The 24,483-nt window shown below is 41.1% G+C and overlaps 2 protein-coding genes across 11 annotated transcripts in view; one reads left to right on the top strand and one right to left on the bottom strand.

Moving 5' to 3' along the window:
• The window catches only part of JAM2 (junctional adhesion molecule 2), a 215,544-nt gene that overhangs the window by 34,783 nt on the left and 156,278 nt on the right, over positions 1-24,483 (top strand). The gene's annotated exons all lie outside the window — the stretch shown is intronic.
• The window catches only part of MRPL39 (mitochondrial ribosomal protein L39), a 238,319-nt gene that overhangs the window by 168,971 nt on the left and 44,865 nt on the right, over positions 1-24,483 (bottom strand). For 9 of the 10 annotated variants that reach the window (XM_050784749.1, XM_050784753.1, XM_050784750.1 and 6 more), the window contains exon 10: positions 11,859-11,920. The exons of the other annotated variant lie outside the window; for it this stretch is intronic. In XM_050784749.1, coding sequence (XP_050640706.1) covers positions 11,859-11,920 — 62 coding nt within the window. The remainder of the gene's footprint in view (positions 1-11,858; positions 11,921-24,483) is intronic. 10 annotated transcript variants of the gene reach the window in all.

Raw genomic sequence — 24,483 nt, 5'->3', positions numbered from 1 at the left:
TATCTTGAAAATTTTGTTTTAAAAGGTAAACATTTTTAAATATTATACTGTAGCAACTCTGGATTCCGTTTTATTTTTCTTAGGATTGTATTTTTAATAACTTTTTAATAATAACTTACCTAAACTTAAACTGTGAAACCACTAATATCTCTGCTGTTTTTTAATTATTTTTGCTTTTAGGCTATTTTCCTAAAGGTTTCTTCCCTTATGTACATAACTTAGTGGTAAGCCAATGCTGTGGGCACAGGTTGAACTCAAATACCTCATGTCTATAAGGCTCTCACCTCTGTCCATTGATTTTTCTGTTGTTGCAAAATGTATTCAATATTCTCAAGTCTCTCTTGGCTTTCACATTTCACCAGGCTCTCTCAGGCCTCTTCCAAGTATGTATAGATTTCTAGTCAGCTGAGACTGTATGAAGAGATTATCTCAGCTTTTCTATGAATTTCTCATTTCCAGGATCTCCCCATTAAATTTTCTGACTGGTCCACCATTCACCACCCACCACCATCACTGTCAGGCTTACAAAGATATAGCTTTTCACCATTTGGTACAAACCATGTCTACCCCTTTTAAACAAAGCAAAGCATTTTTGATGGAGGCAGGAGGCAGACAAATCCCTATGCAGACAGGGGCAGGTCCCCAGTGAAACCCAGCCTTCAAACCAAAGACAGTTTAAATTCTAGCTACAAGTCCTGGATAAATCCATGGACTGGATTGAGAACTTGTCTTCCTGTTCGGCATGCTTTCCTCTGATTGCTCCCTACCCTTCACCTGTTTGCATATAACTACTCTTCCCTAATTGGTTTTTTACACTGTCTTGCCCACCTTTGAGTGATATCTTTAACTTTTTTTGTATACTCACAAACCACTCAGCATGCACTCCCAATTCTGAGTCCATAAAAGCCCTCGACCCAGCCATACAGAGAGAGACCGCCCTACTTTGGCTGGGGGACCACCCTCACATCCCCCCTCCACTGAGGGCTGTTTCATCACTCAACAAAATTATTCTCTGCCCTCTTCACCCTTTGACTGTCAGCATAACCTCATTCTTATTGGATGCAGGAAAAGAACTTGGGACCCCTCAAACACAGGCACAAAGAAGGCAGTTATGCTGTGGCCCTCTGCCCTCCACAAGCAGTGGTGGGGCACGATGGGAAGCAGTGGTGGGGCCAAGCCAGCCCTGGAACCCTGGGCCAGAGCACGGTGACAGACTGACAGAGCTGTTAACATGCTGCAGCCATCCATCAGGCTACGGACAGCAGGACTAAAACAGTTAGTTAGCATGCTGTAACACCCCCTCTGGGGCTTTGGGGTCATGAGCACCCCTGCCTGGGTGCCACTGCATTCCCCCCATCTGGACACCAGAGTCCACTGTGGAAGTCACTTGTGACATGCCTGGTCCAGCCGCAAGCCCCACATGGAGTCTGCTCCTGTGCTGGTACTTGGAATGGCCAGCCGGATCCCACACTCACTCACTCACTCACTCACTCACTCACACACACCCTCCCACTAGGGGCTGAGGGCACAGTCACGGCAGCCATGGGATCTGCACCAGAGTGCAATCCAGGTGTGGCCCAGTGGGCTGAGTAGATGGGGTGTCTCCTGAGGTAAGTCCAGGCCCAAGAAAGGCCTGGGCAGAGGTGTCACCAGCCAGAAAATCCTGTGTTACTTTCACCTTATGACCAAATTAAATTCACTCCCTCTGGCAGCAAGCTGTTGGTTTTCAACATCATTCTAATGCTGGTAAAACTCTTATTCTTGCCAACTAACTTGGGGAAGAGGGAGTAGGCACAGTACCACTCAAAAACTAATAATAATAATAAAATTTTTTAAAAACCACACCCCTAATGTTCTCTTTGAAGTTCTAGCGGTTTTTAAAGAATAAGTGTTTCTCAATTTGTTATTTGCCTTTAGTTGATTTCCAGTGCCCAAACTCTTCACAGCTCCATAACTGGAAGTTCTTTACCCCAGAGAGATTTGAGAAAAAAACTATACCTAAAAATGTAAGAACAGACTATTGTAAAACAAACCATGCACAAAAGTCAGCCACCTAGAAGTATTAAAAGTTATTTTTAAGTGCTTAAATAAGAAGAAATGTAAGCTTTAATTATGAGCTAATTAGAAATTAATAAAACCAGGACAACACACATAGAAACTAATGAAATTGAGACAAAATAGTACTCAAAGAAGTATTTCAGCTTTAAGTTTATTTATAAGAAATAGCCGGGCGCGGTGGCTCAAGCCTGTAATCCCAGCACTTTGGGAGGCCGAGACGGGCGGATCCTGAGGTCAGGAGATCGAGACCATCCTGGCTAACACGGTGAAACCCCGTCTCTACTAAAAAATACAAAAAACTAGCCGGGCACAGTGGCGGGCACCTGTAGTCCCAGGTACTCGGGAGGCTGAGGCAGGAGAATGGCGTGAACCCGGGAGGCAGAGCTTGCAGTGAGCTGAGATCCAGCCACTGCACTCCAGCATAGGCGACAGAGCGAGACTCCATCTCAAAAAAAAAAAAAAAGAAATAGAGAAAGAAATTAGAAACTCAAGAAATTAGAAAAAAGACAATAAAATAAACTAAAATAAAATAGAAGTAAGCAAAGCATAGAGCTAAAAAAGGGAAGTAATGAAATATGGAAGAGAGAATGAATCTTAGTAAATAAATCCAAGAACTATTTATTTAGAAAAGACCAATGAAACACCCAAACATCAAACAAGTCCAATGAATGAAAACCTCACTAAAATTTAAGCTCTATCAGTGCAGAGATGTTGCTTTGTTTGCCAATGTATTCCTAGCACCAAGAAAATTGTCTGGCACACATGAGTACTCTATAAATATTTTTTAAGTGAAAGAATGAATGAACAAACATTTTTTAAAATGTTAAGGCTATGAAAACAAATATGTAAGCAAATCCTTTAAATACTGTATACAATACTATAAATCTTATAAAGTAATAAACTCCTCAGAGACTCAAAAGCAGACTTAAATAAAAGCAGGTTTATACTAATCAGTCGTGGCTGCAATAGTTCTCTGTAACAAATAGCCCCAGTTCTTTAAAATAATAACCATATGTTTCATACTTGTAGGTCTGCAGGTTGGCTACAAATAAACTGTACTATGTTTGGCCACCCCATGACCAAATTCAGTTCAGCACCTCAGAGTTCCCTGACTCTGGGTTTTGGGCTCTAAGCCCCAGGATACACACTAAAGGCTAGGTTCAGCTCCAGTTCATGTAGCTCCATGTTCGCCTTGGATCAGAGACTACTCATTGCACGCTCTTCTCATGGCAGACCACAGAAGCAAAAGAGGCCAAGTCAAACCATGCAAGCATACGACTTGTACTTTAAATGCCTTCATCCACTAACATTCCATTGTGCAAAGGAAGACACTGGGGCAGGAAAATATGCTATACCCACTCTAGGGCACTGCACAGTCATATGGCAGAAAGAAGCAGTGATAGATGGAAAACAATCCAACCTGCAACAAAATCCAGCTTTACACATAATTAAAGATATGCAAAATAAGACCACATTGAGGTAACATCTTATTCATCCAACTGAAAAAAATTCTAAATATATTTTCTTTTTGAGGCTGTCAGGAAACAGCCATTCTCATACACTGATAGTTGGAATGCAAACTGATACAATCCTCTGGAAAGGAATTTAGTAATCCCATGAAAAGTTATATGTGCATTTATCCTTTAACCCAGCAATTCCGTATCTAAATATCTATCCAAAAGATGCACCAGTGTGATAGTCAGTTTTAGGTATCAAATTGGCTAGGCTATAGTTCCCAGTTATTCAATCAAATGTCAATCTTGGTGTTGCTTTGAAGGTATTTTGTAGTGTGATGTCTATCATCAGCTTACTTTTAGTAAGAAAGATAATCCTAGATAATCTGAGTGGATCTGATTTATTCAGTTCAAAGGCCCTAAGAGCAGAACTGAGGTTTCCCTGAAGAAGAAAAAATTCTACCTGTAGACTACAGCTTCGGCTTGTGCCTGGGAGTTCTAGCCTACCCTTTCCCATAGCCTGCCCTACATGTTTCAGACCTGTCTAGCCATCCCTAACAATCACACAAGCCCATTTCTTACAGTAAATAGCCTGCTGCTGCTTCTTCTAGGGAGGAACTCTGACTGATACAATTGGTAAAAATACAAAAGACGTATTAGGTTGGTACAAAAGGTTGGCACATTGAAAGTAATGGCAAAAACCACAATTACTTTTGTGCCAACCTAATAAACAAAAGTACTCATTATAGCACTACTTGTAATTATAAAAAATTTTAAAACCACACAGATGTTCATCAATTTGGGGTCTATGATGGGAGAGTATGCAACTTTATTGAAAAATTATGACTATATCTTCTGCTAGGGGATGATATCCAAGATATATTGTAAAGTAAGAAACAAAGATGGAGAAAAGTGTAGATAGCACACTGCCATTTATGTAACAGAAAGAAGCAAATATATAGAGAGAGACATAGATATATACATATTTATATGCACACATATACACATATATGCACATATTTTTTAATTGAGGGATATAGTGTAAAAATATTTTAAGGAAAAGAAAGAAGAAACAGAGAGGAGAAGACAGGGAAAGAAGGTAAAAATACCTTATTTAATAAATTTAACTTTGAAACCAGATAAATGAATTATGAAAATATAAAACAGAAATAACTCAAATAAAAAAGCAATACCTAAAAATTGAAAGTAAATTAAACAAGTAAACTTAATTTTGCATCAAATTAGCAGCAAACAGGAAGAAATAACTTCAAGTGACGTGAAGACAAAGTAATTGGACTGCAAAGTATTAAGCTGTTTTCAGTAATAATAGTACAGCAATAATATTGGTGCTATACATTCTGGTGTGTGTGTGCATGTGTGTGTGGTTTGGATGAAGCAAACACATAGTTATATCGATCCTGTTGAGGGCCAGGATATTTGGCATCAGAGAGAAGAAATGCTAGTTTAGTATCAAATACTATATGATCTCATTTACAGGTAGAATCTAAAAAAGTTAAACTCATAGAGATGGAGAGTAGAACAATAACTGCCAGGGTCTGGTGGGGGTAGGGAAAATGAGGAGATGTTGGCCAAAGGGTACAAACATTCAATTATAAAATGAACAAGTTCTGGGGATCTAATGTATAGCATGGGTGGTGATGGATGTGTTAATTAATGTTATTATGATAATCATTACACAATGTATACATAAAATTAAATCATCACGTGGTACACCTTGAATATATATAATCTTTGTCAATTAAATATTTTTAAATAAAAAAGAAAATGATTTTAAAAAGAAAAGGCTAATATCATGTGGTTCTAAATCTGAGTTAGAAATATTCATGAGAGGTGAGTTAATAAGGATTAATTGCATCCAGTCCATTTTTGCATCACTATAAAGAAATACCTGAGGTGACATAATTCATGTTTAAAAAGAGGTTTAATTGGCTCATGGTTCTGCAGACTATACAAGCATTGCTCCAGCATCTGCTTCTGGTGAGGGCCTCAGGAAGCTCCCAATCATAGCAGAAGATGAAGGGAGAGCAGGCAACGTCACCTAGCAACAGAGAGAGTGGGTGTGGGGGAGGTGCCACCCTTTTTTAAACAACCAGATCTCTTATGAACTGCCAGAGCAAGAACTCACTCATCACCAAGGGGATGGACTAAACCATTCATGAGGGATCTGCCCCCACGATCCAAACACCTCTCATTAGGCCCCACCTCCAACATTGGGGATTACATTTCAGCATGAGATTTGGAGAGGACAAACATCCAAACTATCATTGTACCCCTGAGCCCCCAAATCTCACGTCCTTCTCACATTGCAAAACATAATCATCCTTTCTCAATAGTTCTTCCAAAGTCTTAACTTATTCCAGCATCAACTCAATCAAAAATTCCAAGTCAAAATTCTCATCTAGAGATGAGTTCCTTCCACCTATGAGCCTGTGAAGTCAAATACAAGTTATTTATTTCCAAGATACAATGATGGTATAGGCATTGAGTAAATATTCCCATTCCAAATTGAAGAAATAGGCCAAAAGAAAAGGACAACAGACCCCACACAAGTCCTAAACCCAGCAAGGTAGTCATCAAATCTTAAAGCTCCAAAATAATCTCCTTTGACTTCATATTCCACAGCCAGAGCACATTTGGTGCAATGGGTGAACTCCCAAGGTCTTGGGCAGCTCCAACCCTGTGGCTTTGCAAGGTCCAACATGCATGGCTGCTCTCATGGGTTGGAGCTGAGTCTCTGCAGCTTTTCAAGGCTCAAGATACAAGCTGCTGGTGGCTCTACCAGTCTCAGGTCTGGAGGGTGGCAGCCCTGTTCCCACAGATCCACCAGGCAGTGCCCCAGTGGGGACTCCATGTGCAGGCTCCAACCTCGCATTTCCCTTGGCACTGACCTAGTAGAAGTTCCCTGTGGGGGCTTCACCCCTGTAGCAGGCTTCTGCCTGGGCACCTAGCCTTTCCCATACATCCTCTAAAATCTAGGTGAAAGTTGCCAAGCCTCTTTCACTCTTGCATTTTATGAACCTGTAGATTTAACACCACATTGAAGCCATCAAGGCTTATGGCTTGCACTCTCCAAAGCAGCATTCTGAGTTGTACCTGTGGACCTTTGAGCTGAGGCTGGAGCCAGAGTTGCCTGAAGGCAGAGAACAGCATCCTGAGGCTGAGCAGGGCACCTATACCCTAGGCCTGGCCCCTGAAACCATTCTTTCCTCCTAAAACTCTGGGTCTGCAATGGGAGCGGCTGTCCTGAAGACTTCTGGAATGCCTTCAAAGCCTTTTTCCAATTGGTTTGGATATTAGCACTTGGCTTTAGTCATGCAAGCCTCTCTAGCAAGTGGTTGCTCTACAGGATCCCTCTCCAGAAAATACTTTTTTCCTCCTCTGTCACGTGGCTAGGCTACAAACTTTCCAAATGTTTATGTTCTGCTTCCCTTTCAAATATAAATTCTAACTTTAAGTCATTTATTTGTTTCCTTATCTGATTGCTGTTAGAAGCAGCCACTCCATTATTTGTTTGTTTGTTTGTTTTGGTTTGGTTTGGTTTTTTAAGATGGATTCTTTCTTTGTCACCCAGGCTGGAGTGCAGTGGCGCGATCTTGGCTCACTACAACCTCTGCCTCCTAGGTTCAAGCAATTCACCTGCCTCAGCCTCCCAAGTAGCTGGGACTAAAGGTGTGCACCACCACACCCAGCTAATTTTTGTATTTTTAGTAGAGATGGGGATTTCTCCATGTTGGCCAGACTGATCTCAAACTCCTGACCTCAAGGGATCTGCCTACCTTAGCCTCCCAAATGTTGGGATTACAGGCATGAGCCACCATGCCCGGCACTACTTTATTCCTGAATGCTTTGCTGCTTAGAAATTTCTTCAACCAGATACCCTAAGTCATCAGTTTTAAGTTCAACCTTCCACAGATCCCTAGGACATGGACAAAATGTAACCGAGCTCTTTGCCAGAGCATAACATGGGTAACTTTTCCTCCAGTTCCCAATAACGTCCTCATTTCCATCTGAGACCTTGTCTGCCTAGACTTCACTGTCCATATATCCATCAGCATTTTGGTCAAAACCATTTAACTAGTCTCCAAGAAATTTCAAACTTTCCCTCATCTTTCTATCTTGTGAATCTGCCTGAATCTGTCTTCTTCAATCTTCTGCCTGTTATCCAGTTCCAAAGCTGCTTCCACATCTTGAGGTATCTTTATAGCAATGCCCCACTCTTTGGTACCAATTTTCTGTATCAGAAAATTTTTGCATTGCTATAAAGAAATACTTGAAGCTGAGTAGTTTATTTTTATTAAAAATGTTTAATTGACTCAAGGTTCTGCAGGCTGTACAAGCATGGCTCCAGCATCTGCTCCTGGTGAGGGCCTCAGGAAGCTTATAATCATGGCAGAAAGTGTAGGGAGAGCAGACAATGTCACATGGCAAGACAGTGAGCAAGAGGTGGAGGTGGGGAGGTGCAATGCTCTTTCAAACAACCAGATCTCACATAAACTACCAGAGTAAGAACTCACTCATCACCAAGGAGATGGTACTAAGCAATTCATGAGGGATCTACCCCCATGAGGCATACACTTGTAACATTGGGGGTTACATTCCACATGAGATTTGGAGAGCACAGCATCTAAACTATATCAACTTGTCCAAGAATGGCTACCTGCAGGAGGAAGAAGCTGGTCTCTGCAGAGATCTATGAAAACAGATTATAACCCAGTCACTTGAAACAATCAATACTGTTCAAGACTTGGACCTCAGTATCCTATTGCTACTGTAAAACAAATTACCACAAACTTTATGGCTTAGAACAAGACAAATTTATTTCTTACAGTCTGAAAGTAAGAATTCTAAAATGGGTCAACAGAGCTGTGCTCCTTCTGGAGGCTCTAGTGGAGAATCTGTCTCTTGCCTTTTCCATCTTCTAGAGGCTGCCCACTTCCTTGGCTTGTGGGCCCCTTCCATCCTTAAAGCAATAACCAGGCAAGTCTTTCTCACATCACATTACTCTGACATAAACTCTTGCTTTCCTCTACCACATTTAATGACCCTTGTGATCACATTGGGCTCACCCAAATAAGATAATCTCTTAATGTTAAGGTCCGCTGATTAGCAAACATAATTCTATCTAGCACCCTCATTCCCACTTGCCATGTAACATAACCTATTCGCAGGTTCCAGGAAGTAGGAGTTAGACATCTTCGAAGAGTCCACTGCTCTGTCCACCAAACTACCCACCCAGAACACGCCAGGAAAGAGGTGTGTTCTTCCCCAACTATAGTTTGTCATGTCATATGGCTGCAACCATAAAGCTGGGAACCTGGCCCTGATCACTTCAGGAGAATAGCAAATACTTCCCTAATCATGATCCTTAAAAGCCTCAAAGTCCAGAGGTGAAGTCACTATCCCAAAATCTAACACCTCGCCCTATCAGGTTGCTGCGACCTGCCTCAGAAGGTGAATGGTAACAGCAAGACTTAATTCCTGCTGCTGTCCTTGAGCACATCAATTTTCTCTGATACACGTTAATCCAGCAAGTGTGGTGCTATTATTTGCTCCATGGAAACCAACTACAGGTTAGTGCTTCAAGCAACCAATCATGGTCAAACACAATGCTTAGACCCTGCTCTATTAGATAACTTTGGTGAGGGTAAGAAGGTGCTTAACACTCTGAAAAAATAAATTAAAAGTTTTGTTACAAAAGACAGTAATGCTGTGATGGCAAAGAGAACAACAACAGCAACAACAGAAAACAAACAAATAAACAACAACAAAAAAAACCCACACTGCATCCAGAACCCATTTCACAGAACCCAGAGAGACAGAAGCAATAAGGCTGATTTTGCAATCGGCTGCAGCAAAAATGGGTTACATCTAGCTGCTCCCATTGGGATGAAACAAAAAATTATCTTACTACCCTCATGGTACCTGGGCTTCCTATAACCCAGAATTAGTTACACAGGTAGCTGTTTCTAGAACCATGTTTGCATGTTGTATAACAGATTCTTTAAATTTAATAATATGCAGTCTATCCTGGATTTCCTTGTTCATCCTTGGGCACTTACATGGTCTCAGGATATTTAACTCCCTACAAGAATATGTTTGTATTTGCACACATTTTATTCTTCACAGGAGGCCGAAGTTGCTTACAGACTCTTATGCATCTTTTCTCCATATGAGGTTGAATCTTCTATTTTCCACAAATTGACCCAATGGGGATAGAACGCCTTGAATTCTTTCATGTCATTTCTCAATTAGAATAATTTGTGGATTCGATGTTAAAGTATGATGGTAAAGCGGCATGTACATGTAGTAACAGTGGTTCATTTAATGGTTAGAGATACAAGAAGAAAGAACAAAGCCCTTCAGGATTTAAGACTGTCAGAATTCAGACTACAGAGAACCAAGAGAGTTAAGGGTGTAAGTCTTAATCTGTGGGCAGTAGATGTATGTCCCAGCTCAAACTGTCAGGCAGAGAACAAATTCTTCCTTCCTCCACTTTTTGTTCTATTTGGGCTTTGAAAGGACTGGCTGATGCCCACCTACATGGAGAAGGGCAAATTGCTTTACTCAATCGACCAATTCAAATGCGAATTTTACCCAGGAACATCCTCACAAGCACACCTAGAAATAATGTTTCATAAAATATCTGGGCCCCTGTGGCACAGTCAAAGTGACACATCAAATTAACCATCACAGTGGCAATGCAATATTTTTAAATGAACAAAGAAGACAATAAATTATAATCATTAGAAATTTTAGTACTTCCTGATACAGTTCTAGTTATTTAACTTAAAACAAGTCAGGATCATAAGAGGTGCATAAATGCACTAAGTTAACAGGTGCTGAAGAATCAAAGATTCATAAGGTGAGGCAAAATGAAACTGCTATCTGAGTAGGATATATAAAAGATAAAAGAATAATTCTTTATTCTTCATGTGGAGCTCAGGCTAAGACCATTTTTAGTTGTGATTCTTTTCTATTATAGTTAAGCTATTTTATTTATTATCAATAAAGCAGTTTTTCTGTGTGTGTCTATGTGTCTATACAGAACAATGTTACATTAGAACTTTTCAGGCAATAAACTTTAGTTTTAAAATATGTTGGCCAGGTGCTATGGCTCACACCTATAATCCCAGCACTTTGGGAGGCCAAGGTGGGAGAATCACTTAAGCCTATAGTTTGAAATCAGCCTGGGCAACAAAGTGAAGGCCCCATCTCTACAAAAAATCAAAACATTAGCCAGCATAGTGGCACACGCTTAGAGTATCAGCTACTAGGAAGGCTGAGGCAGGACAACTGCTTGAGCCCAGGAGGTTGAGGCTACAGTGAGCTGTGTTTGTACCACTGCACTTAAGCCTGGGTGACAGAGCAAGATCCTGTCTCAAAATAAAATAAAATAAATCATAAAATTAAAAGCAACTATACATTAGAGCAAGGAACTAGGAGCAGGGTAGGACTGGACAGCCTGGGCTTGTCCTAATGACCCTGCTTCTCACTCTCACCAGACCAAGGCTCTGACCATTCCTTTTCTCCAAGAAAAAACTCCTGGCTCCTGAGCATGGCTACAGGATCTTCGGATTTGTTTTTAACTGTAAACCTCACGTTTTGGTCCTTGAAGAACGCTAGACACCTCAGGGATAGGACAAAGCATCCAAGTGACAAAGCGCCAAGGCCAGGCCTTCACACCTAGGCCTCTTTTTCAGAGAAAATAAAGTGGGAGCCTGTCTAGACCATCTTTATCTTTTAATTGGGATCTGAGATATATTTTTCCAAGCTTAATGTTATTTACCTGAACATTTGTGTACAAATGGCCTTTAATATATATCCAGATAGATGACCTATCCAAATATGGCCTTTTATATATCCAGATAGATATAAAATAAGCATCCTACTATAGATGACCTATACAGATATGGCCTTTTATATATCCAGATAGACAGACAGGCAGACAGACAGACAGACAGATAGATGGATAGATATAAAATAAGCATCCTGCTATAAAACTGCCATCACAATGTGGCATCACCACAGCCTAGTATGGCATTCCAGGGATAAGAAACTTCCGTGAGGCAGTGCCTATCCAGTTAGCCACCCTGCTGAGGATGTACCTCAATTAGAACTTCTGTGTGTGTGACATTGCCTTCTAAAGACATTCTAGCAGTGTGGTATTGGTGTATGGTGTGGGAAACACCAAAGATCTTCCCTACCAGAATAATTTGTAACCCTCCATGTGAGCACACACCGTATTCACCATTTTTGTATTGCTATAAAAAAATACCTGGGACTGAGTAATTTAGAAAAAAAAAAAAAGAGGTTTAATTGACTTACGGTTCTGCAGGCTGTACAGAAAGCACAGCACCAGCATGTGCTTCTGGGGAGGCCTCAGGAAGCTTCCATCATGGCAGAAGGCAAATGGGGAGCAGGCATATCCCATGGTAGAGCGCAAGAGAGAGAGACAGTTGTCAGGGGACGTGTCACACACTTTTACACAACCAGTTCTCATGTGAACTCAGAGCGAGAGCTCACTTATCACCAAGGGGATGGCCCATGCCATTCATGAGGGATCCACCCCCACAATCCAAACATCTCCAACTAGGCCCCACCTCCAACAAAAGGGATTACAATTCAACATGAGATTTGGGCGGGGACAAATATCCAAACTATATCACACACTTAGGAGGCTCTCCCATTATCACGTTGGGAACCTGCATTTAAATTAGAAAGTGAGAAGAAACATCTGGGGTTTGTACCCAAATCCCTTAAATTGGCATTGAGAGAAGGCTAGTAATACATCTATTATCTTGCCACTACCCAAGAGATGGTACTCAGGAAACTGAACACTCAGGCACCAAACTTAGAGGAAATGATCACTTCATGTAAATGAGGTTGTCCCAACAGAAAGATAATTTACATCTCTGAACATCAAAGGACTCTGTGGGGTTCCAGTTACATTCCCACTGTGTAATACATGCTAATTCCTAGAGTGGAGGACCCATACTAGCAACAGCAGCGACCCGAGCCCTAGGGCCTGATGATCCGGCATCATGGATATTTGCTTGCTGTGCTTTGAGGAAGAAGGTATCTGTGGTAGGACAAGATTCTGATTTATATCAAGCTATATTCCTAAGATCTCTCTCATTACTTATTCTTTGGTCTCCTTTGGATCACCAGTTCCTCAACAAGAGGTGAAATTATTTGTAAAGAGACACTAAAGAGCTCACATTACTTTTTGAGAGAAGTCACGTAAGGTACACTTCTCATCTGGTTTCACCACTATGGGCAGTTCAATTTTACCGGCAAGAGAGAATTGTACTGCCCTAGAAAATTAGAGTTAGCAAAAGTATTCCCCCCACAGTTCTGTTTGCTGATTTTCTCAGAAACTGCCCTCTTACTGCCTAGAGAATATAAAATCAGAATGAACACAGTGGTTATTACCATGTAAATTCTTAAGACAGAGCCAGGCTCATTAATTTCCAGGAATACAACTAAAGCTACTGTGGTTGAAATACAGTAAAAATGAAAAATGCACAAACAAAGTCTGAAGGGTAAGTGGGATCCAGATGCTGTAAACCTGCAGATCAGGTTGGAGTTTACATTTATCCTGAGTGCTATGGCAAGTATGGCAGAATTTCAGGTAAGAATGTGGCAGCAGAGTTAGGTTTTTAAAAGACCACCCTGGCTATGTACGCATTATGGGAGGAAAAGGGAACAAAGCATGACAATTGTCTAAGCAAAAGAGGATGGTGGTTTGGACTAGAGTAGTAGCAGTAGAGACGGACACATGTAGGTGGAGTCAGGCTATGGTTTAGAGGTAGAGTCTATGAATTCTTAATGAACTGGATATGATGGAGTGACAGAACGTAAGAAATAACAGGTGCTCGAACAATAAAGCAGAAGGTGGCACCAATTACTGAGATGATCAAGATCATGGAGAAATAAATTTGACCATATAAATCAAGAGTTCTACCAACTGCCACCCTGGAAATCAATTTCTATTATTCTTCAAGTAGGGGCATTCATGAGTCAATATAATTTTATTAATCAACATTGTATTAGTCCATTCTCACACTGCTATTAAGGAAATACCTGAGACTGGGTAATTTACAAAGGAAAGAGGTTTACTTGGCTCATGGTTCTGCAGGCTGTCCAGAAAGCATGGTGCATCTGCTTCTGGGGAGGCCTCAGGAACCTCCAATCATAATGGAAGGGAAAGGCAGAGCAGGCACGTCACATGGTGAAAGCAGGAGCAAGACAGTGAGGCAGGAGGTGCCATATACTTTTAAATGACCAGATTTCATAAGAATTTACTCACTGTCATGAGGACAGAACCAAGGGGGATGGTCCTAAACCATTCATGAGAACTCTACTCCATGATCCAATCACCTCCCACTAGGCCCTACCTCCATAATCTCATAATTTCAATATGAGATTTGGGCAGGGACTTACATCCAAACTATATAAACATATACCAAATATACCAAACACTGTATTTATTAGCATTCACAGACCCTTAATTTGTTGAGTCAAAACTGCACCCCTGTTTAGGTCATCTTTGAATATATACACTTGCTATTCTTCTGTTGGTCTTCTGTTTCCTAGCAAAGTTAATCTAATTCAGAACTTATTGATTAACTATCTTGCACCTAACACTAAATACTATGCTAAGTATTATGAGGAATAGTAATTTAGTAAATAAAACATGAATTCAGTTCTTGAACATGTTACATTTATGTTAGCAAGATAAAAACAAACACTGATAATGCAGCTGAATAAGAAAATCAAATGATAAAGTATGAAATGCAACAGTGAATAATAGAGAAATCTGGGCCAGATGCAGTGGCTTATGCCTGTAATTCCAGTACTTTAGCTGGCTGAGGTGGAAAGCTCACTTGAGGCCAGGAGTTCAAGACCAGCCTGGGCAGCATAACAAAACCCTGTCTCTACAAAGAATAAAAATTTTTTAAAAATTGGTTGGGCATGGTGGCACATGCTTGTAGTCCTAGCTACGTGGGAGGCTGAGGTGGGAGGATCACTTAAGGCTAGGAATGTGATGTTTCAGTGAGCTATGATTATGCCACTGAACTCATCCTGGGTGACAGAGAGAGATCCTGTCTCTAAAATAATAATAGAGAAATCTGATCATCAGTGCCATAAGAGTTTGGACAAAAAGTTTAGACTATGAAGGCTGGATAAATCAGGGAAGGTTTTTTTAGAAGAATAAACATACAGAACTCCAACAAAGAGCTGTGTTCAAAATACAGGATAGAAATCAGCATGACTAAAGTTTTGTTGTCTGATGATATCAAAGATACTGGTCACTTCTACAAAAAAAAAGAATTTTAACTACACATTCCTTTGAGGCTTGAAGAAAATGTGGGAAACTGAGGTATTTCTTTTGTGTTTATCCACCTGAAAGTATTTTGTTATTTCAGAGATAACTGAGCCTGGAACTTATTTAGATGCATATGTTTTCTGTAAAATAGAATAATGTCAAGTGACCTCTTGAGTATGTTTGTATTAGTTTTATCATGTATCTGTTTACACGAATGATAATCTTGAAGCTCAAGGCTAGCTCATTTCCACAGTTTACTGCCCCTATTCATGCTATTCCCTTGGATTCACTTTGTCCCACACCCTAAACCTAGCACTGGGATAAGTTTAAAACTATATTCAACAGAATGAACATTAGAATGCTGTTCTTAAAACAGACCTGGAGATGAAAAAGAATTTAAAAGGCCATTGGGATAGTTGAATAATTTAAAAATAAAGCTTGGCAAAAAGAAAATTGAAATTATTTTATTTATTTAAAAAAAGCATACACCCCTGTAGAAATCACAGATGAGGCCCCAACAGAGACTGGTGAGATGCTTCTGACCAAGGACCCATGAGGGCTGTGATTGCCCAGAGGTACAGAGGATACCATTCTGAGGGCTCCAAAGATGGTCCCCACCTCTGTACGTTTCCCCTATAAATACTTTTTAAAAACTGAAAACAATGAAAAAGAAGAATACAAAAAGAAAGCCAAACACCATTTTTGTAGTCAGTGAGTGCTGTGGACTGAATTGTGCCTCCCCTCACATAATTCACATGTTGAAGCCCTAACCCCCGATATGATTGTATTTGGAGATAGGGCTTTTAGAATTAAGGTTAAAATGATGTCAGAAGGACGGTGTTCTAATCCAATAGGACTGGTGCCCTCGTAGGAGGAGGAAGAGAGAGATCTCTCTCTCTACATGCACACACTGAGGAAATCCCACGTGAGCCCATAGTGAGAAGGTGGCCATCTGCAAGCCAGGAAGAAGGCACGTCCTAGGCATCTAACCAGCTGGCACTTTGGTCTTAGACTTCCCAGCCTCCAGAACTGTGAGAAGTAAATTTCTGTCTTTTAACCACTAGTCTATCATATTTTGTTACGGAAACCCTAACAGGCTAATACAGGTTTTGATGCCAGGAAATGGAATGCTGCTATAACAAATACTCAAAAATGTTGAAGCAGCTTTGGAATTGAGTAATGCATAGGGGCTAGAAAAGTGTTGAGGTCCATGCTAGAAATACAGACATTAAAAGCAATTTCTGGTGAGGTTTCATATGGAAATAGAGAGTTGGAAAGAAAGCTTCAATCTTCTCAGTGAAAAGGTAAATACACATAAAGAGAATGTTGGCAGAAATATAGATGTTAATAGCTATTCTGGTGAGGTCTCAAATGAAAATGAGGAACATTCTATTGGAAACTAAAGAAAAAGTTACGCTTCTTAGATAGTGGCAAGGAACTTGGCTGAATTGTGACCATATTCTACTGTTTTGTGGAACATAGAACTTGAAAGCAATGAAACTGGGTAGTTAACTGAGAGTATTTCTAAGCAGAGTGTTGAAGAAGTGGGTTTGTTCCTCCTGGCTGTTTTTAGGAATATGTGAAAGGAGAGAGGTTAATTGAAGAAGGGATTGTTGAGAAAAAAAAAAAAAACAGGACTTGAATATTAGGAAAATTCTCAGTCTACCCATATTGCAAAAAATGAGAAAGCATGCTCTGAAGAGAACATCAAAGTGTAGCTGGATTATCACCTCATAAAGAGCTAATGAGATCATATGAGTAAAAATATTTTCCTTCTCAACTGAAGGGAACAGAGACTGAACAAAATGAAGGAAAGCTATTGAACTTCTCGGATTTGACCAGACAACAGAGCTATTTGGCTGCACACATATCCTATTCTTAAAGAAGAGGGGAAAATGACCCTGCAGGCAATCCAGAGGTCATCAGGGCCACCACCTTGGTTTCTAAAGGTCAGATCGTCTCCACTTGAAGTCTTGGAGGTGAGACCTCCAACTAGAGCCATGGGGGTGATGCCATCATCCCATTGGGTCTGAAGGACAGAGCATCAAACCAAAGAGAATTGTTCTTGAGCCTTTAGAACTAATGGAATTTGCCTCACTAAGTTTTTGGACTTGCTTGGGATGTATGACCTCTTCCTTCTTTTCTATTTCTCTTTTTTGAAATGGAAATGTTTACTCTATTCCTGTATTACCATTGTATTTTGGAAGCACATAACTTATCTGACTTGCTGGAGAGGAATTTTGCCTCAGGATGAATGAGAGCTGGAGTCCTATCCATATCTGATTTGGATGACATTTAGATGAGACTTTGGACTTCAGTTCATGTTGGACTTTTGTGGGCTATCAAGTTAAAATATATATATTTTGCACGTGAGAAGGAAGTAAATTTGGGGGGCCATGGGCAATATGCTATGATCTAAATTGTGTTCCCCCACAACGTTGGTGTTCCCACCATCAACGGTGGATTGGATAAAGAAAATATGATATATACACACCATGAAATACTATGCAGTTATAAAAACAAAAACAAAATCATATCCTTTGCACAATATGGATGCAGCTGGAGGCCATTATCTTAAGCAATCACCAATAAAGCCCTAATCACCAATAAAAATTTGGAGATGGGGCTTTTTTCAGGAGGTAATTAATGAGGTTATAAGGCTAAGGCCCTAATCTAAACAGGAGTAGTGGTATTATAAAGACAGGGAGAGAGGTGGGTATATCTCTCCACATGCACCCACCAAGGAAAGGTCATATGAGAACATAGCAAGAAGGTGGTTGTCTGCAGGAAGAAAGTGCTCACCTAGAACTGAATCAGTTAGCACCCTGATCTTAGACTTCCTGCCTCCAGAATTGTGAGCAATAAATTTCTGTTATTTAAGTCATAGTATTTTGTGACAGTCCTAGGACTCATTCAATGAGCAATATGAGAGTATCACTGAGTTCTCAGCTTGGTTCCAGGTGCCTGATTTATACATTTTGGTCTTCAGGCAGAAAAATAACACAAGAATAGATATTGCTGCCTCAAACTGTAAAAATTTTAGAAGTAAACCCAGATATCAAATTGGCAAAGAATTTAAGGCTAAGTCCTCAAAAGCAGTTGCAACAAAAGTAAAAATTGATAAATGGGACATAACTAAATTAAAGAGCTTCTGCACAGCAAAAGAAACTATCCACGGAGTAAACAGATGATAGACAGAACGGGAGAAAATATCTGCACACTATGCTTCTGACAAAGGTATAATATCCATAATCTATACGGAACTTAAATCAATGAGCAAAAACAACCCCATTAAAAAGTGGGTAAAGGACATGAACAGACACTTCTCAAAATAAGTCATATAAGCAGACAACAAACATATGAAAAAATGTTCATCACAACTAATCATCAGAGAATGCAACTCAAAACCACAATGAGATACCATATCACACCAGTCAGAATGGCTATTATTATAAAGCCCAAAAATAAAAGATGTTGGTGAGGTTGCAGAAAACAAAGGAATAACTATACGCTGTTTATGGGGATTTAAATTACTTCAGCCACTATAGAAAGCAGTTTGGATATCTCTTAAAGAACTAAAAATAGAACTACCATTCAACCCAGCAATCCCATTCTGAGTATATACCCAAAGGGAAATAAATTGTCCTACCAAAAAGGCACATGCACTTGTATGTTCACTCCAGCACTATTCACAATAACAAAGACATGAAATCAGTCTAGATGTCCATCAGTGGTGGATTGGATAAAGAAAATATGATATATATACACAGCATGGAATACTATGCAGCTATTAAAAAAAAACAAAATCATATCCTTTGCACAACATGGATGCAGCTGGAGGCCATTATCTTAAGCAAATTAATGCAGAAACAGAAAATCAAAGACTACATGTTCTCACTTATAAGTGGGAAATAAACATTAAGTACACAGCGCCGGGCATGGTGGCTTATGCCTGTAATCGTAGCACTTAGAGAGGCCGAGGTGGGTGGGTCACTTGAGGCCAGGAGCTCAAGACCAGCCTGGCCAACATGGATAAACCCTGTCTCTACTTAAAAATACAAAAATTAGCCTGGCATGGTGGTGTACACCTGTAGTCCCAGCTACTCAGGAGGCTGAGGCATGAGAATTGCTTGACCCTGGGAAGCAGAGGTTACAGTGAGCACTCCAGTCCAGGCAACAGAGCAAGACTTTGTCTCAAAAAAAAGCGGGGGGTACACATGGACATAAAAATGGGAATAATGGACACTGGAGACTATAAGATAGGGGAGGGAGCGCAGCAAGGGATGAAAAACTGCTTACTAGGTACTATGCTCACTACCCGGGTGATAGGTTTAATTGTACCCCAAATCTCAGCATCACACAATATACCCTCATAACAAACCTGCACACATACTCCCTGAATATAAAAGTTGAAAAAAATAAAAACAGACACTGTTGGTGCTCAGAGAAGTCTCCCCAGTTATTTCAGAGAGGAAGGACGGGGGAAATAAGACAGTGTAGAGTAATTTACTACAGGTGACTCATCAATTCACAAACTGAAGCTTGAAACACTGAGCCAGGCCAGTTGAGATAAGAATATGGTTGAGGTCAGATACTGAGGGAAGTGAGCGCTATGGGGGGGCAGGTGGAGGAATTTTCTCTATATGTGATGTGATGATGATGACATCTATATGGAAGCAGAATAGTTACCTTCCAAGGTTGTTCATGAACCAAAATATTTTGAGAATCTTGGTCCTTTCCCCAGAATCTAACTTTTCCTCCATTATATGAAAATTTCCAAAAGACTGTGAAAACCTGGCTTCCCAAAATGTTCACATGAAGAAATGAGCCAAGAGCAAAACCTCTGCATTATCGAAAACTTTAAATTTTATGAAAAAAGTTATCTATGTAAGGCAGTGTATGTACAGACAAAAGAATTCTTAAGAGGCATTTGATGGGCACAAATGATTAAACAATTAGACCATAGCTAAAAAGAGCCTGTAACTCACTGCAGAAGACACTGGTCTCCTTTGCAGAGGTTTGACTTTATTCCACTGTGCCTTCTGGAGGGGTGAATGGGAAAGATAAAGTTGAGAGGTTAATTCTCTGTAATTTGTAAATTTCACCTATTTGATGGAGAGAGAGAGAGAAAAAAAGCCGCTCCTTTACCCTCTGAAGGGAAAGGCATCCCAGCATTTAAGAGTATCACATAGGCCGGGCGTGGTGGCTCACAACTGTAATCCCAGCACTTTGGGAGGCCGAGGCAGGCGGATCACGAGGTCAGGAGATCGAGACCATCCTGGCGAACACAGTGAAACCCCGTCTCTACTAAAAATACAAAAAAATTAGCCAGGCGAGGTGGTGGGCACCTGTAGTCCAGCTTCTCGGGAGGCTGAGGCAGGAGAATGGCATGAACCCGCGAGGCGGCGGAGCTTGCAGTGAGTGGAGATGGGGCCACTGCACTCCAGCCTGGGTGAGAGCAAGACTCCGTCTCAAAAAAAAAAAAAAGAAAAAGAAAAAAAGAAAAAAAAAGAGTATCACATAATACGCCAAAGCAGCAACCCATTTACAGAGGAAACATGGGTGAAAACAACATAGACCAAAATTGGGCTTCCAAATGTTATAAACAGTGAAAGGAATAAAAATTAAATTATGACAGAAAAAACTCTCTGATGTTTTCTCTGTGAAAAATAAAAACAAACACTCTTTATGAAGTCTGAACATCTTATGAAGGCTACATTTTTTTTTAGCCTCAGGCACTAATTATGGTTGCGCCACTGATGGGGTCCAAAGGAAGCCAACTCAGCTCGTTTCATCCTGAGGGATGGAGAGCAACCACAAGTTTACAAAATAATTAATTATCTCCATGTTATTGTACAACAGGGTAAACAGTGAACTGAAACCTTGCGCCACAATAAATAAGCTGGTCAAGCCTGAAATGTGGGTCTATTTCTTCACTCACCATCTCTGTCTTACATTCTTCCGAAGGGCTGAGCTTCAAGATCGTTGAGTACTAAACCTCCAGAAACTATTTTTATTTTTTTCTACCACTTATTTTTTTTTAAGGAGAGAGATTGGAGGCTGGTTCCTAATCATTCCATGTGGTTATTGTTGGTTTCTGTAGAATTTCAGGAAACTATGATGTTTTTAGCAAGACTTCATCATTGATCTGTAGCTGTGCCAGTTGTCACAATCTATTCATCATTATTGATATTAAGTAATATCAACAAGTGCCACTCTTATCTGGAAGGTCATTGATGTGAGCTGCTCAGTCTCTGGAGGGTAAGATGAGGGATGAGAACACAGCCCCATCAGCCCTGGAGACACATCCATATTACTTTGCGAGGGCTGCTGTGACAGAGTACCGCAAACTGGGTAGTTTAAACAACAGAAAGTTATTGCCTTTCAGTTCTGTGAGCTGAAGTCCAAGATCAAGATGTCAATAGGATTGATTCCTTCTCAGAGCTGTGAGGGAAGGATCTGTTCCAAGCCCCTGTCCTTGGCTTGTAGATGGCCATCTTTTCCCAATGTTTCTTCACCCTGTCTTCCTTCTATATGTGTTTCTTTCTCTACACATCATGTTCTTTTTCTAAGAACACCAGTCATATTGGATTAGGAGCCAACCCTATTTTAATATGACCTCATCTTGACTAATTACATCCACAAAGGCCCTGTTTCCAAATAAGGTTATATTCTGAAGTACTGCGTGGTCTATGGCCATACCACCCCATACACACCCGATCTCATCTGAAGTATTGGGTGTTAAGACATCAATATATGAATTTGGGAGGTGGGGGAAGGGGGACATAATTCAGCCCACAACAACATCCATGGGATAATACTTGTCCCGGCAGGTGGGCAGGTGGCCAGCCCTTACTTTCTCAAGCTATCCATTTGGAGCAGGTCCTTTTTTTTTTTTTTTTTTTTTTTGAAACAGAGTCTCTCTCTGTTGCCCAGGCTGGAATGCAGTGGTGCGATCTTGGCTCACTGCAAGCTCCACCTCCCAGGTTCACGCCATTCTCCTGCCTCAGCCTCCTGAGTAGCTGGGACTACAGGCACCTGCCACCACGTCCGGCTAATTTTTTTTTTTTATGTATTTTTAGTAGAGACAGGGTTTCACTGTGTTAGTCAGGATGGTCTCGATCTCCTGACCTGGTGATCCACATGCCTTGGCCTCCCAAAGTGCTGGGATTACAGGCGTGAGCCACTGCACCCAGCCTGGAGCAGGTATTTTTTATCCATCACCTTATTTAATCATCATATCCCTCTTAGTCTGCTAGGGCTGCCATAAGAAAATACCATAGACTGGGTGGCTGATACAACAACAATTTATTTTCTCACATTCTGGAGGCTAGAAAGTTCCAGATCAAGGTCCTGCGGGGTTTGGTTTCTGGTGAGGACTCTCTTCCTGGCTTACAGGAAACCACCATCCCATTGTGTGCTCACATGACCTCTGCTTTGACTGATCTCTGACAGAAAGGGAATTCTGGTGTCTCTTCCTCTTCTCATAAGGGCACTAGCTCTATGGGATTAGAGATCCACCCTTTTGACCTCATTTAACCTTTATCACCTCCTCACAGGCCCTATCTCCAAATGGGGATAACATTGGGGGTTAGGGCTTCAACATATGAAGTTGAGGAGAACATGATTCAGTCTACAGTAATCCCTAATGGGAGACAACATCATTGTCATTTATAGGAAGCTGAGACACAGAAAGGTTAACCTTCAGATTCCACAGCTAGAATTAGTGTAAAATGCAGGTGTATTTGACTCCTAAAACCCATTTCTCCATCCACTATTCTGGATGTCTCAAACTGGGACCTAAAATGGGGAGGTTTGCACATGACCTGAAATTACTTCCATCACTGGGGGAAGGGAGGATTGAGCAATTTCCTGCTCCTATTAAAGTGAATTATACAAACTTGTCATTCTAGGGATGAAAGGTCATCCTAGAATTGCCTATGGGCGATTTCATACAGTTCAATCTAGAATGAGAAATGGGAAATTCAGAAAGGCCTTGCAGGGCTTTCGAACCATGCATCCTTGTCACATGCCCCACTGCACAACTTCCCCAGCTCCTCAATGTCACATGGATCTGGAAAGCAGGGAGACTGGACTATGGAGCCAGCCCTCCAGGGTTGGAACTGAGTTTGAATCTCTGCTTGACTACTTACTAGGACCTAAGGTAACGTTTAATCTCTCTGTGCTCAGTTTCCTCATCTGGAAACAGAAATTATAATGCTCCTCCCTCATATGATCATAGTGAGGACTGAAAGAGTTAATGCATATAAGGAGTGTTTGGGCAGGATCTGGCACACGGCAAATGCTTTATAAGTGTTAGTTGTTATCATCATGATTATTCTTGTCTGAATTATAAGGAAGAGAAAAAGTATGTATCTTAAGAATAGAGGATTTTAAAATGCTCCCAAGTTCCTTAACCAACCTGAGCCATCTGTAAATTAAGTACTACGGGATTTCCAGCTCTGACATGTATTCAGGGGTCCTAGAAACTGACATCAGTTTAATACAAACTATTCTAAAATGTCGTGTGCCCTTGACAGAGAGGTCCAAGTACTGGATACTTGCAATGCAATCCAGCAGTGGCCCCGTCTTTCTTACAAAAAGGCCCCAGTCACATGATGATGAGGCTAGATCTATTCCTGTCCTCCGTCTCTTGCTCATATTTCCTTCTTCTTCAAGGTCTAAACGTTTATTGAACTGATACTCATGAATGAGTTACTCGACTAGGCTTGCAGGATCAACTTGCCAGGCTTTACATCTATTTGTTCCTTTCCATCCCCCAAAATCAAATGGCTGCTCCAGGAAAATGTTCCCCTTGTGGCAGGGTCCGGGAGAAAAGAGAGAGGAAAAATTAAAACGACTGAAGGCCCATGTGCTCCAGGAATATGTCCTGGAGATGGCAGTGGAGGGCAAGGGGAGAATGTTGGTAAGGTTAAAATTTTTAAAGTTTCAGGTCCTGTATCTTGACATCCCAAGTATAAATGCGGGTACCAGACACAGTACAAACGTTCTCAAAGCCCAGTTACATATTCCAAACCAAACGCGGGCTCTTGAAGGGTGATGAGGTAGGGATGAAATACAGGATCGCCTGAAGACCATTTCTTCCTCTCTTAGGGACCTGCTTGGCTCCAGCTGATTCGGTCGAGGAGGAAAACCTCCCACTTGCTCCTCTCGGGCTCCCTGCATGGAGAGAGTAGAGACACTCCTGCCATCCAGTTGCAAGAAGTCGCCACTTCCCCCTCCAGCCGACTGAAAGTTCGGGCGACGTCTGGGCCGTCACTTGAAGGCGTTTCCTTTTCTTTAAGAACAAAGGTTGGAGGCTGAGCCTTGCGGCGCGGGTGCAGGAAAGTACACGGCGTGTGTCGAGAGAAAAAAATACACACACGCAATGACCCACGAGAAAGGGAAAGGGGAAAACACCAACTCCCCGGGCGCTGGGCTTTTTCGACTTTTCCTTTAAAAAGAAAAAAGTTTTTCAAGCCGTAGGTTCCAAGAACAGGCAGGAGGGGGGAGAAGCGGGGGGGGTTGCAGAAAAGGCGCCTGGTCGGTTATGAGTCACAAGTGAGTTATAAAAGGGTCGCACGTTCGCAGGCGCGGGCTTCCTGTGCGCAGCCGAGCCCG

This window comes from Macaca thibetana, chromosome 3 (assembly GCF_024542745.1).
Source record: "Macaca thibetana thibetana isolate TM-01 chromosome 3, ASM2454274v1, whole genome shotgun sequence".
NCBI classification, from domain to species: Eukaryota; Metazoa; Chordata; class Mammalia; order Primates; family Cercopithecidae; genus Macaca; species Macaca thibetana.
Note: the sequence above shows the minus strand (reverse complement) of the source record. Positions and strands in the feature narration are given on the sequence as shown.